The sequence below is a fragment of the Xiphophorus couchianus genome, chromosome 1, assembly GCF_001444195.1.
Source record: "Xiphophorus couchianus chromosome 1, X_couchianus-1.0, whole genome shotgun sequence".
Classification (NCBI taxonomy): Eukaryota; Metazoa; Chordata; class Actinopteri; order Cyprinodontiformes; family Poeciliidae; genus Xiphophorus; species Xiphophorus couchianus.
Genome location: NC_040228.1, coordinates 1,553,626 through 1,567,321, shown reverse-complemented (window position 1 = coordinate 1,567,321; position 13,696 = coordinate 1,553,626). Strand labels below are relative to the sequence as shown.

General features: G+C 36.8%; 1 protein-coding gene across 1 annotated transcript in view; it reads right to left on the bottom strand.

Annotated features, from left to right (window-relative positions):
* LOC114144993 (neuronal acetylcholine receptor subunit alpha-2-like) overlaps positions 1-3,998 on the bottom strand; it is a 35,132-nt gene extending 31,134 nt beyond the window's left edge. Inside the window, exon 1 of the mRNA XM_028018302.1 lies at positions 3,584-3,998. Within this exon, the coding sequence (XP_027874103.1) occupies positions 3,584-3,656 (73 nt within the window). The 5' untranslated portion in view covers positions 3,657-3,998. The remainder of the gene's footprint in view (positions 1-3,583) is intronic.
* Between the last annotated feature and the right edge of the window lie 9,698 nt (positions 3,999-13,696).

The following is a 13,696-nucleotide window of genomic DNA, read 5'->3' as shown; positions in this document are numbered from 1 at the left end:
ATTTAGCTGATGTGGCTCCGCTGAAGAACACAGACTGTAATGTGGAGGGAGGGTGACCTCTATTATACAGGTGGCCTGTGGTTACATGAGACAGTATCTGGGAGAGGAGACAAAGGGAGGCAGGCAGGAAAAGCAAAAGTGGACAGATGAGTGTTTCAGTCAAAAAGCCTCTCTGCCTCCTCTATTCCATTTTCATTGGAAATTATTAGATTATTTTTTTTCTGGTTTTTGATATTTCATTATGTTTGCCCAAAATACATTTTTCATTGTCTCGTCTTTCCTTATTTGAACTCATTGTGCAAAAATATCAATTGTACCAGAGCTCAGGGAGATTTTTCTGTCTCTAACAGTTAGCTTAGTGACCTGAAGGAACAGGAAGGAAAACCTTCAGAAAGTATTCACACCCTTTAATTTTTCCTACATTTTCCTACATTATGTATCACAGATAAATCAGAGTATTGTTTTTCTCAGAGAACTACACACTCTGTAACTCCCTTGCAAAAATAAACCTTTACAATTTTCTAAGTTAAAAGCTTGTGAATCCAGTGTTTTTAAACATTCAGGCATGACAGCTGTTTTTCAGTGTTTTGTTTTTTGTTTTTTACAATTTTATAGATAATGTAAATGCAACTAGTGTTTCTCTGTTAGTTATTCTTTGGAGCGTGGAACTGAGAAGTAGCTTGTGTGATAAGCTCAGCTGTTCCACCAGGTGTTTGCTAACTGCACACAGGTTTGTTTTTGGTAACAATATAAGAAAAAGTTGATTTTACATAATTATACCCCAGCTCCTGTTAAAGAGAAATATACTTTGATCCATTTTAAACAAAACAGGAAGTGGAAAAAAACCAAACTTGAAACAGTTAGGTTGTGTGAATACTTTCAGGATTTATTTTACCAGGTGTGTTTGAACATCATGAATTAAGATGTTTGTATTAACTCGTGTTTCCAGATTGGTGATACAGGTGTTGCCATCACTGTGCCTCGCTCACATCTGCTGCCCACTCAATCAAAACTGATGGACTGTCCTTTGGCTGGCTGAAGACTGGCTTCTGCCATTTTGAAAGGATTTGGATCAATACCTTATTAAACTGATATGTCTTTTTACCCACACCTCTCCACCATAACCCAACCCTTCGATTGCTGTTTGAACCTGAGTCTGTTTGACAAGTCCAGACGCATGATAACTTGAAATGTTTGTGCATGTTCTGATGGAAAAACTGATGTTTTTTTGTTTTTTTTTCTTATGCATGCCGGGTTGGAGACATGCGGGTTGATGTGTTTATTAAAGAAGTGATGTTTCAGATGACTACAAAGCTGCTTTGCAGCTAATGGAATTGGATGGGAGAGCTCCTGTCCTGACAGTGTGTGTGGGACTGATCAAGACTTGTTTATTGTGACATTCTGTAAATCTTGGCTCTTTCTGATCACCGTGGCACCAGCAGCAAAACAGGGCATATTACTTTTAGGCTAGGCAAATGCATATATATATTATTTAATAAAGCTCCAGCAATAGTGGTTGCCCTAATTTAATTAAAAATCAAAACTGTAGAAAACACATTTTGTGTTCTTAAGGTTGTGCTTTTGTCAGAGATTATGAATCATATTGGGAGTTTAGCCTTCAGTGCTAAAGTCCTTACTCTCTTAATGAATAGCTGGACTGTAAAAAGATGACTTGGATTAGAAGAAAATTGAAAGAAGGGTTGAATTAAATTTTTCAGAAAGACAAGTCCCTCTGCTGCCTTGTTGATACATATAAATATTTTTTCTACAGTTAACTAGGGACAAAAATACATAGACAACATTGATATTCACTGGGGTAACGCACAGATACATAAAAACCTTGAATACTTGAAAACCCCTCTAAAAACACTTTCACTTGTCTATTTTATTGGTTCAAACACCAAATATATCTAAATATACATTAGTACACAGTGGAAACCATCTTAGGGTTAACATCTACAGTCTTCTTTACTTCAACTCTTAGCTCTACATCCAATCAGCACCAAGAAAACAAATGCTGGTCCTGGATTGGCTGCTTTGCAAATGCCAGCCAACAGCATCAAGTAACGCTATGTTCAGGTGTTTCACCTTCCCAAGTTATATTTTCTCTTGAATATTTTGATTTGAGCTACAAAAAAATTCACAAAAATGTGGGTTTATGGAGAATTTTTGGGAGTCACATTCAGAGGAAAAATCTGCACACAGGTGAATTCATGAATACTGAATCATTTAATAGTCAGGGTACACTGTCAAGAAAAATGAAATGTAAGCAATGTTTGGTGATTAATAGCAAATCATTAAGAATCAGCAACTGGAGTGCTTTCTCTGTTGAGGCATTTCATTTTGAATATTGTCATCTAAACTAAATAAGTATATTTTGTCAGTAATAAGAGTATGATCCCAAGCACTGTCAGATAGTGATAAAGTAACAAAGTGATATAATACGATTCAATGCTATTTAAAACACAGTGATATGATTAAACAATGCGATGTATGTTATGATCATTGATTGTTTTCATTTTGGTTTTCTATTTTTTGTATTTGGATCACTTCTGAATTCATTTAAAAGGAAGTGATGAAAAGGAACTGTGTTTTAGTTCATCCTCTGTCAGTGTTAGTGTATTTCCCTCTTGGTTTGTAGTTTCCTTTCTGCCTATCTCAGTATCGTATAGTACTATAGTAATTAGTATCAGCATCTCCTCTCCTAGCTGTTCTACATTCTTCTGATTAGCTCACCTGGATCCAGGTAAAAGTCCACTACTTACTCATTATGTAAGCTAAAAAACATGACTATATAATTCTGATACACTGTGATATAAAGATAACTAATGTGATTATTTGAAGCAATGCAATACAATACAGTATTTAATATGATACAATATAAATGCCTGTTATTACATGATACTATGACATACAATCTGGTTCAGTGTGATACATGATATGATACAAAGTGATATGTGATACATTACTGTATGATGTAACGCCCTGACACAATACGATATATGATTTGATACGATATATGTTATATGACTGTATATAATTTGACACAATAAAGCAATCTCTTGTGATATAATACAAAAATAATGTAATGACATATATAATAATCCAATACAGTGATTTACATACATACAGAGCAATATGATAGTAAGTAATGTGATGTAATCTCATGTATGATATAATATAATGTGATATAATGCATAACTATGCATTGATATGATACAATTTGATACTCTGTGATGTGGCAATAAAATTTGATACAACGGGATATGATGCGATGTAATATGATATGGTGTGGTGTGATTATTATATGCAAGGAAACAGGATGTGATAACTGGGATGCAATAAAATACATGATGGCATATTCTGTACTATATGATATAATTACAAAATAAAACAACAAAACAGAAAGCCATACTATTATATGTTATTACGTGATGCAATGCAAAGATTCATTGTTAAGTTTCTTTTTCTCTGCCTCTCTTTTTGTATGTTTGTTTTTCTGTCCCTTTAATATTTTTGGACAGTAATCTACATTACCAGAGGAAATCAGGGATGATACAGCTGAGGAAATGAAGTAGCTTACCTCTTGGAGTTGCAGTAATGAAAACCAAGCACAGGCAGGTGTGTATTTCCATTGTGGCTCCAGCAGTTTCCATCAGTGTCCCTGAACTTTCCTCTTAACTTCTTTTGGATTTCAGACCTGGCGGTCGCTCATCCTGAAGACTTAAACAGCTTAAAACTCTGTTAGCTCTCCTCAGAGCAGCTTCAACAGCCGGAGGGACGGAGAGAAATCATAATCATGTCAGTGTGTGAGTGTCCAGTTATCCTCAGGGCTCCATCTGTCCATCGCTGCAGCTGCTTGTTGTTTTTTATATATATATTTACAGCTGATCAAATGACCAGAGTCATGGAAAGTAGCCTCTCTGAAGCTAACTCTGAAAAGTCTCTCCTCATTCTTCTGGAGTCCTTCATCCAAGTGTAGCTCATCCTTCTCCTCCCTTTCTACATCATTCCCTCCCTCACTTCTCATCTCTCCGCCTCCTCACCTTGTCCCCCTCCCCCTGTCGCTCTCTCTCTCAGAGAAAAATACACTTTCTCTGTCCATCCCTTGCCTTCTCTTTCCCTTCTCTTTTTTTGCCTCTTCTTTGCTTTTTTTTCTATCCAGTGGCTGTCTTATGACAGCCACTGGATGGTGTGAAGGTGAGGAAAACCACATTGAGATCCCTAATGAGAATATACAGCATACATGAGCGCTGTGCAGTGTTTTCTGTAGGTGAGGACTGTTACAGTATGTGTGCAGCTTGCTACCTGTCAAGGTCCAGTGTGGTAAAAAAAACAAAGTGAAAGTGAGTCATAGCACATCTGTGCTCTTCAGGTTCTTCTCTATTTTGATTCCCAGAAGTAAATCTCCTCCACCTTAACCCCAACCTGACCCTCACCTGCTGCCAGTTTTACTACCATGATGGTCTTAATGGGGGAGTATTATGTAAAATCAACTTTTTGAGTTTTACATCATATTATAATCTTATTCCCTCTTCATAGAAAAACAAAATAAAAAAATAATCTCCTCTGGCAACCATTCAGCTGGTTGTTAAAGGGGCAGTATTATGTGTTTTCCAGACACATAGGGCCATTTATAGCATAATCGAGTAAATATATTACCTTCAGTTGTTCTAAATATAAGGATTCAATGAACTGATGGTGGGAGTCGCTGGGGAGGAGAGCTCTGTGAGGCAGAGGCAGAAGCCTCTGTTTTTCTGAGCTGAAAACGGCTCAGAGGAGGAGCTTTGTTCTCCAAGGCAGTGCTAGGTCCAACCAGGCGTTTTAAACGACTGAATGGTTGCCATGGAGATTAAAGGATTTCTCAAACATGCATGAAAGAATCAAAGCAACACTCTGATGAGGGAATAACATTATAACACGATCAAAGGCTTTAAAAAGTTAATTTAACATAATATTGTCCCTTTAAAGGGTTAACAGAGGAAACATGTTGTGTTTCCTGTTGCTTTAAGAGCAGAAGCTTCTTAACGCAACAGAGGCCAATTTTCAAGGCATTAAATAAGTCAAATTTCTTTTCAAGTCATATTTGATATATATAGCATTTTTATAATAACTGCAGGTAACATAGTAACATATGATTGAGCTTTAAAATGTCACTATGTGGCTGGAAAACACAAAGCACTGCCCCTTTAAAAAACTGATTTCTCTTTCTTTTTGCACGTCAGCAGAGTTCAGCACCAAGGATGGTTGTCTCTTTTCTTTAGTATGTGTTTACTTTTATTGCACTTTTTCTTTCTAATGTTCCCTCAGGTATAGGAGCAGGACATGTTTTGATGTTGTAAAGGAAACAGGAAACCTTGACTCCTCAGTCATGAAGACAGCTTTTTGAGCAGACACAACTACATGATTGAAAGAAACAAAGGAGTTCTGGGAGGAGACTTTTCTTGCTGTCGTAGGTGATTTTTTTTGTCAGATCCGCTTCCTTTTGGTGTGCTGCATGCCCACGAAGTGAAGTGCACTCCACAGTGCAGTGGTTACTTAAAGTCTTCTTTTCTCTGGGGATAACTAACTCTGACTAAACAAAATAGAGGCTTTTTTGTGCAGATATGTTTGCTCCATCTGTGATGATTTCTGTTTATTCGACTGAGAGTCTTGCAGGAATTTGTAAGTGGGACAGCAGAGGGACTAGAGGAAATCTCACTCTAGCTGTAAGGCCAGGGTGCACAAATAGGCCAACCAGCCTATTGGTTGACACGTTAGTTTATCTTCCACCCACATGTCGGCACACACATACAAAAGCTCAGATGAGAAGATCCATCTGTGCTGTGATTCTAAAAACGAGGATGCCACCGACAGCGGGTCACTTTGTTCAGCAGCCGCCTTAATAATTCAACCTGAACTGATATTGGAAAAACCTTTACTGATCCCACACTGATATATGTTTGACCTTTGCCACAACTCTACACACTGGCTGACCTCTAGTGAAAAACATCCTGAGAATAGAATAGAATAGAATAGAATAGAAAAAGCCTTTATTGTCTCACAATGGGGAAAAATAAAGTACTTCTATTCTATTCTATTCAGCAGCATAAGCTGTTAAAAGTACTTTATGTTAAAGCAATATCTAAAAAAAACAAGAGTAACAACAACAACAATACTACTAGTAGAAATAAAAACAAACTTTAAAAGCTATAATATGAAAAATACAGTGCAGTCATAAGAAATAGGAGCATTGGATTCACAATTAAAGGGATGTGCAACTGAGTCAAATCACTTTTTCAAAAAAGGTTCATACTGTGCATGTGTGTGTTGAACTTCTTTAAACTCTTCCGAGTTCTGAGTCATCATGTTATAACATTATTACCTCATCAGAAACAGACCTGCAGTGCTGCCTTGATTCTTTCAAGCATGTTTGAGAAATCCTTCAATCACCACGGCAACCATTCAGCTGTACAAAAAGCAATTTGATCTTTCAAAAATAAATGAAAAATGTCAAATTAAAAAATAAAAACTTTTGTTTTTTGATAAGTTTTGAATGAAGTGAGTGTGTTTTTGTTTTGGGTTTTTTTGGCAGCATCAAAATGTGTTTTTTTTTTTTTTTTTTAATCAAAACTGCAATGGAAACATTTTCACATCACAGGAGTCACATGATCAACAACCGGATGTTGCTGCTGACGCAAACCACGAAGAAAAAGATGACAGGAAGTAGTTTGCAGATCATGATGCAGTATGTTTTCACTAAGTTATTCATGTGTGATTTTTAACTATTTCTTATTTAATGGAAACACCGCAATTGCAGAATTGTGTTTTTTTTTATATAAGCTGAACATTGATAAAGTTTTTGAAACGTAGTTAGTGACATGGGTCAGCACCTGCAGACATTCCGTGGTCCTAGCAGAGTGGATCACAAAAAAATAACGGAAAATGACAGTTTTCTCAACTGCATGTTAAAAATTGCAAATATGTTCCACACAGAACATAGAGCAAATATGCTCCATGAGTTCCACCAAACATTCAATAACTGATCAGCTAAATCAAGCAGAAAGTGGATCAACTTTAAGAATTCAGTAATAGCCTTGTCACTCAGTTGGATCATACTTCCAAAAGTTAGTAAAGTTTAGTAAAATTAGTTTTCATCGAACTCATGTGGAGAATCAATTAAATCATATTTAATTGTCATATACGGTGGCCCTGAGGTGCAAACCACTTCATCAAATTGAAAGCACAATAACAAATTACAAAAGCACTACAACACTAACAAAACGGAAGAGGTATGTCCCAGTGGGAGACCTAAGAAACAGCTGATTGGACTACAGCTCTTTTTAATTTTGAACAGGAAGTTATTCTGGTGTGCTTTGTTTTAATGAGAAGCAAAGCAAGCGGGAATACGGTCATGTCGCCATGTATTGCCCAAACTGTGGAAAAGAGCTGATTGAGCCATCACCAAACTTTTCTAGCAGTTGTGGCAAGAGGCTTTGGATCACTGAGAGCATTAATGTTTTTAAAAAACATGTTAAAGCCAGAATAACTTCCGGTTCAAAAGTAAAAACGAGCTGTAGTCCAATCAGCGATTTCGTAGGTCTCTCACTGGGACATACCTCTTCTGTTTCGTTAATGTTGTAGTGATTTTGTAATTTGTAATTGTGCTTTCAATTTGCTGAAGTGGTTTGTACCAAGTGTGTAAATCTTCATTGGTGCTCAAGGAGCTTCTGCAGTGTGCAATATGAAATTAAGTAGAACTTTACAATAAATCAATAACCATATATATCATGATAGATGTGATCAATATTAATAGAAAATACATCTGATAGAATATTCAATAATTTCACTGATCCACAACTGCACGTGTTGCACCCTTAAAAAGAACTAAAAAACTCAAAGGTCTTCGCTTTTGTTCAACTTTATTAAACAAAATCCACGGTTCGAGCTTACAGTGTGTGTAGTTTTCTCTCTTTTTTGTATCTATTCACAGGTCATCATGCATTGCGTCTTTCTTAAACGGGTATTATCATGACAGAAATCTATGAAATAAAAAATAATAAAGTAGTTTGAGCACATATTTAGTCATAAACCAAATTAATTTTTCTAACTAAATACTAAATCAAATGAATGCTTGCCCAATAAGATAATTATACCTATTAATTTAACATTATCACGTTCTTAACATATTTCCAGGGCTCTACACCCGGCATTCTGGGGGATGTATGCAGAGAAAAGGTTTAGCTGCACAACCTCTCATGGGTAGCTAAGCTAGGTTGGTGGCATTAACTAACTCACTCAGGCTTTGGTTGCCTAGCAACAATCAGCAACAGTTTAAAACTGTTTAAAATTGTGCTTCATAACCACTTAAAAATAAAAGACAGATATGTGGAGTGAAAAATGGACAAAACAGGAGAGATTATGTCATAGTTTGGCAGTATTTCAGATATTCAAAACAAAAAACAAAACAGTAATTATCAATGTCTACTGATATGAAATCAGAGTGATCGTCAGCTATATCTCCCAGCCCTAAGATTACATGTTTATATCTAAAATAACAGATTTTTGTTTGTTAATGAAATGCGATGAGTCCATCTGCAGTTCACACATTGAAGTTTGTGATTGACAAAAATTCAAGGAATGTGAATATCTTTTACATTAAGCTCAAACTTCTTTAGGTCGTGTGTAGAAAAAAAAGATTAACAAATATTTTAAGTCTAAAATGAGATTCAGTTGAATAATATGCATTGCGATAATCTCAGTAGGAGGTGAAAACAGACATAATCATCTAGTCAGGAGTCACTGGGGGATTGAATCATATGTGAGAAAGGCAACGTTTCTGAAGTGTGTGAAGTACCTGGTGTATTGATCGGATCAGAGTGATTCAGCTCTCCTCTGGAGAGGAGAACTCCCTGAAACAGCCCTGGGTTCTGGGTTCACCTGTCCAGCTCTCACTCTGCAACCTCAAGTTTAACAATGATTCACACACATACACACATACACCTGGATTAATCCAATGCATACGTAAACACATTGCCCACCGGGTTGCCGAGATCAGCTGTCAGTCACAGCAGCTGAAAACATGAGTCCTGCTCCGCTGTTCCTGTGCTGTTTGCCTAGAATAAAGACTTTACAGCCTGCCTTAAAGGGATACCAACTGAAGTTTTAAATATTAACCACACAGTTCTTAGATTTTTTTCTGCCATGTTTACTTGAAGACCAGAGTCGGTTTTTACACAACGTTTCCCTGCAGCAGAGCGTGGATGCTGCAGCCACCAGAGGTAGATCTGGTTGGAGGTGGACCATGAGGCTGCAGGGCTGAGGAGAGCTGGCTAGTGCAGCATCCGGGGGGCAAAGGCCATCTGCTCACCAGGTAAACACACTTTGTTTTGGATCCAATGTCCAACATTCAGGGTTTTTCTGAAAAATACAGCCATTTTAAAAACAGGGAGTATTTCAACAACTAGAAATGAATACTCTGTTGAAGGACATTTTGATTTAATTTAGTATTACATCTTCACTCTCTGTTTCCTAAAGTTCTTCAAATCTATCAGATTCTGAGGATATCAGACTCTGGGATGTTTCAATAGAGGCAGGTGATATGGATTAAATTTCATCAAAATATTTTGTGTTAATATTGTGATAATGATAAACATGATAGAACTTTTTATTGCTTTTTTATTAACCTGTTTGGCAGTGACTCTGTGTTGGCGATTCAGTGCTGCTGTCAGCCTCCTGCCAGCCTTCCTGATTCGTTTCAGTCTTATCTTTTCATCAGTTTTGGAGAAACGTTCAATTTTTGCCTCGTTGCCCTAGCAACATATCCCACCAGTTATTGGTGACTGACTGCATTCTGCCATGATGTATATATAATAAAGGTGTTTGGATTCAGTTTTGTGTTCCGAGTGAGTGTTCTTCCTATAGAGGAGTTCTTCCTATTCGTGGGAGAGTCCAGCAAAAGGAGCAATCGGTCATCGCTCAAGTTAATGGTCCCATTTGTTGGTCAGAATCAAGCCTCAAGTTCGCTGGTAATTACTTTTCCACAGAGGAGCAGATTAGTTAGAAAAAGTCTTTCTTCCTTAATCACTTGAAAATTGTTTTTTGTGTTTATGTAGGTTATCGTTGTCTGATATTAAAACATGTTGGATGTTTTCAGTGAACTTAAAAAGGCAAGTACAAAAAATATTTGTAAAGCTGCAAAATATATAATTACAGCGCTTTGTAAGAGAAACTGCTGGTTGAACATTCATATTGTCCTTTTCTTCTATCAGTGTTTGTCAATTAAAATGTATTTGGAGACTCATTTTATTTGACTCGTGGTGAGGAGCAGTACTAAAAAAATGCTTTTTAATAAAACTGAAAAGTTTGAACTTTCAAACTGACACTATAAAAAAAGTTTTTAATCTTTAAAAAATTAAAAATGAGTCCGACTGACATTCAGGTTATTTGAATAGAAACTGGGAAACACAGAAAACCCAAAGTCCTACTTACACAGTAGTTTAACATAATTTCAGTCTGGTTCTGTAGAGACATTATGAGCAGAGTGTCAGGACTCTGGGTTTTTGGGTTGGTTTTGCTTCTCATTTTATTTAGCTTCATTAATGTAGTTCACTTTAGTTTAATCCTTCCTGGTCCTTTTGATATTATTATTATAATTTGAGGTATTTAGTGAAATAAGAATTCTCTTATTGCTTTCCTTATTTCCAGTCCTTTATAGTGTTTCTAGGTTTATTTTTTAGTTATCTCAAGTTCTGTCCTTGTTTGTCTGAGTCCATGTCAAGCCTTCTTTTATGACTATAGTTTAATTCAATTTTATCCTTCTAGTTATTTTTTATTTTCAGCCTCCCTGCAGTGTTTCTAGTAATGTTTATTTCTTAATTTTGTCACCTTAGGTTCAGTTATTCTTCCATGTCCGAATCTATGTATATCTTCCTGTAGTAATTTTAGTTAGGTTATTTCTTTAGTCCGTCTAGCTTTCCCCATAGTGTTACTAATTCTTATTTGGTCTGTTTAGGTTTGGTTAGTCTTCTTTAGTAATTCTAGTTAGCTTATTTCTTTGTTTAGATCTCCTAGTTTCTTTAGCTCTATGTTCCTTAGTTCTTATTGTTGTTAGGTCAGCCTTGTTTCTATTTAGGTTTGGTTATGATTTCCCTCATATCTTTCTCTCCTTGTTCATCAGGTTTTCCTTACTCTTAGTGTCTTTCGTATTGGTGGTATTTTTTCAGTTCCCCGTTTCCTCCCTTTTGTGTTCCCTGCAGATCTCCTTAGTTTCCCTGTGCCAACTTCTCCCCGCCCCTCAGTCAGCTCCTGTGCCAATTACTCACACCTGCAATCACTCCTCTCATCTAGCTAGGCCATTGTTCCATTTACTACCTCCCAGTATTTAAGCTCCTCTATCCCATTCACAACTTGCCACCCTGATTGTCACTGCCCATGCTTCCCTACCTGGAAAACCAAACAAACTGTTTCCAGTTTGTTTGGTTTTTGGATTTTCATGTACCCTTGGGTTTTGGATTTTTTGTTGTTTAATTTTCTTCATTAAAACATCTGTTTATTTCTACGACTACTGCCTGCTGTGTTTGGGTCCACTTCCACACCACATCATGACACAGAGAGCGTCTAAGTTAACCAATTGACTTTCATTTTAGATACAGAGAGAACAGTTTGAACTTCAACAACAGTAAAATCACATCCAAATGAAGGTTTACAGTTTAATACAACATTTCTGAGATTAGAGTTTTCAGGAAGAAAATCTTTTAAAATAACACATTTCAAAAACTTCTGTTCCTCTGAAGTCATCTTTAAAAGAAATCCTCGCTTTTACTTATTATAATTAAATACTTTTAAACTACATACAAGCATAAATAGTATGTTAAGAAGCTATCAAAAGCATTCATAAGATTTAAAAACAATAATTTAACGTAAGCCAGAAATAACAGAAGTGAACCTGCTGTAAAAATGGTGGCCTGAAAACACTATAAGACTTTAATTGGTTTTCCTGTGATTAAGCCGTGTCCATGTAAGGCTGCGTAAACTCCACAGACACCCGAGGTTTTAGTTAATGCAGCCGCAGACATTTACACTGTGGTGTTTAATTAGCTTTTAATTAATCTACACAACAGAATCCTCTTATGCATGCAACATTATGTGGTAAATCGCTTGATTTCACACTCTCTGCACAGAGACTCGTCGTAATGTAAAACAAAGCAGTCATTTAAACGAGCAGACTGACAGCCAGAGTTTTCATGTGTTCAGGTTTTATTGTGGCCCAGAGGGAGGAAGAATGAATCTGCCAGAAATGTAATACTGCTCTTCCTGACTTCCATCTGCATTGCAGTGAATATGTAAACACATGGGACACGCCATATTTACAAGTGGGAATAAGAAGCAGCCGTAAGAGTGCTACTATTGTTCTTCCCTAAGAGGCAGGTTCAGTTACCTCGGTGGAAGAACAACAATGATGATTAGATTGGAACTCTTGAGTAATTTAGTCCCAAGTAACAGCCCAAGCAAACACCGATTCTTTATTCCTGCATATTTGAGTATAAAATAACATAACATGAATATAGGAGCTTAATTATGATTAAAGAAAGTGATCTGCTCTTGTGTAAAAAAAATAGTTGAACATTTCTATTGTTTCAGTTTATTAAAAACGGGAACAAAGTCGAAAAAAAGCATTAATAAAAGTTGCTTTGCATCATATTTAGCTTTAAAGGGGCAGTATCATGTGCTTTCCAGGCACATAGTGCCATTTTATAGTACAATTGAGTAGCTATGTTACCTTTAGTTGTTGCATAAATGCGCTATATTTCAATTGTTTTAAAATAAATTTTACTTCCTGATTTAACACCTTGAAATTGGGCCTCTGTCACTTTAAAAACTCCTGTTCTTTCTGAAGCTCTGCCTTCAGGAAGTCATCCCAATATGGCTCCTCTATTGACCCTATAACAACAATTTTATCAATCAATCAATCTGTCACGATCTGTGTTTTTCTGTGTATTTATTTCAAGTTTTCTGTGTATTTGAGTCTCTGTGTTATCCTGTCTCCCCTTGATTATTCCCAGGCGTGTCTCATTCCCTGATTACCTCCTGTGTATTTAGTGTCACCTGTGTCTCTGTGTCTTTGTCAGGTCCTTGTCGTATGCACCAGTCTGTCTTGCTGTCCTTCAGTTACCTGTGCTACCAGTGCTGAGCTTTGTTTCCCGCTCTGCTGTGCTGACAGGGTTTTTGGACTGTTTAGGATATTCAGACATTTTCATCATTAAACTCCATTTTTTCACTTCTACCTGGATCCTCAGCATCTGCCTCTCCATCTCACACCGCACCTCATGACACAATCAGTTTATTTATAAAGCACCCTTCATACTAAAAGCAGCTCAAAGTGGTGTACAGACCAATAAAAACAAACCCACAAAAACACAGTTACCCACTCCAACCCCACATGGAAAACACACAACTGCATGGAAAATGCACAGACTAAGCAGAAATGATTCAGTTCAGGAAATACGGTGTTACTCTGAGCAGCAGCTCCTATAATGAGATCAGCAGTTCCACCAGGTGTTTGCTAATTGCTGCTGGCTAGTCTGAAGGAAACTCATTAGCTTGGAAATTGCAGTTCAAAGGAGGAGCTTTGTCCTTGAAGGCAAGGCTATGTCCAACCAGGCGTTTTGCACAGCTGAATAGTTGCCATAGAGATTAAAGGACTTCTCAAACATGC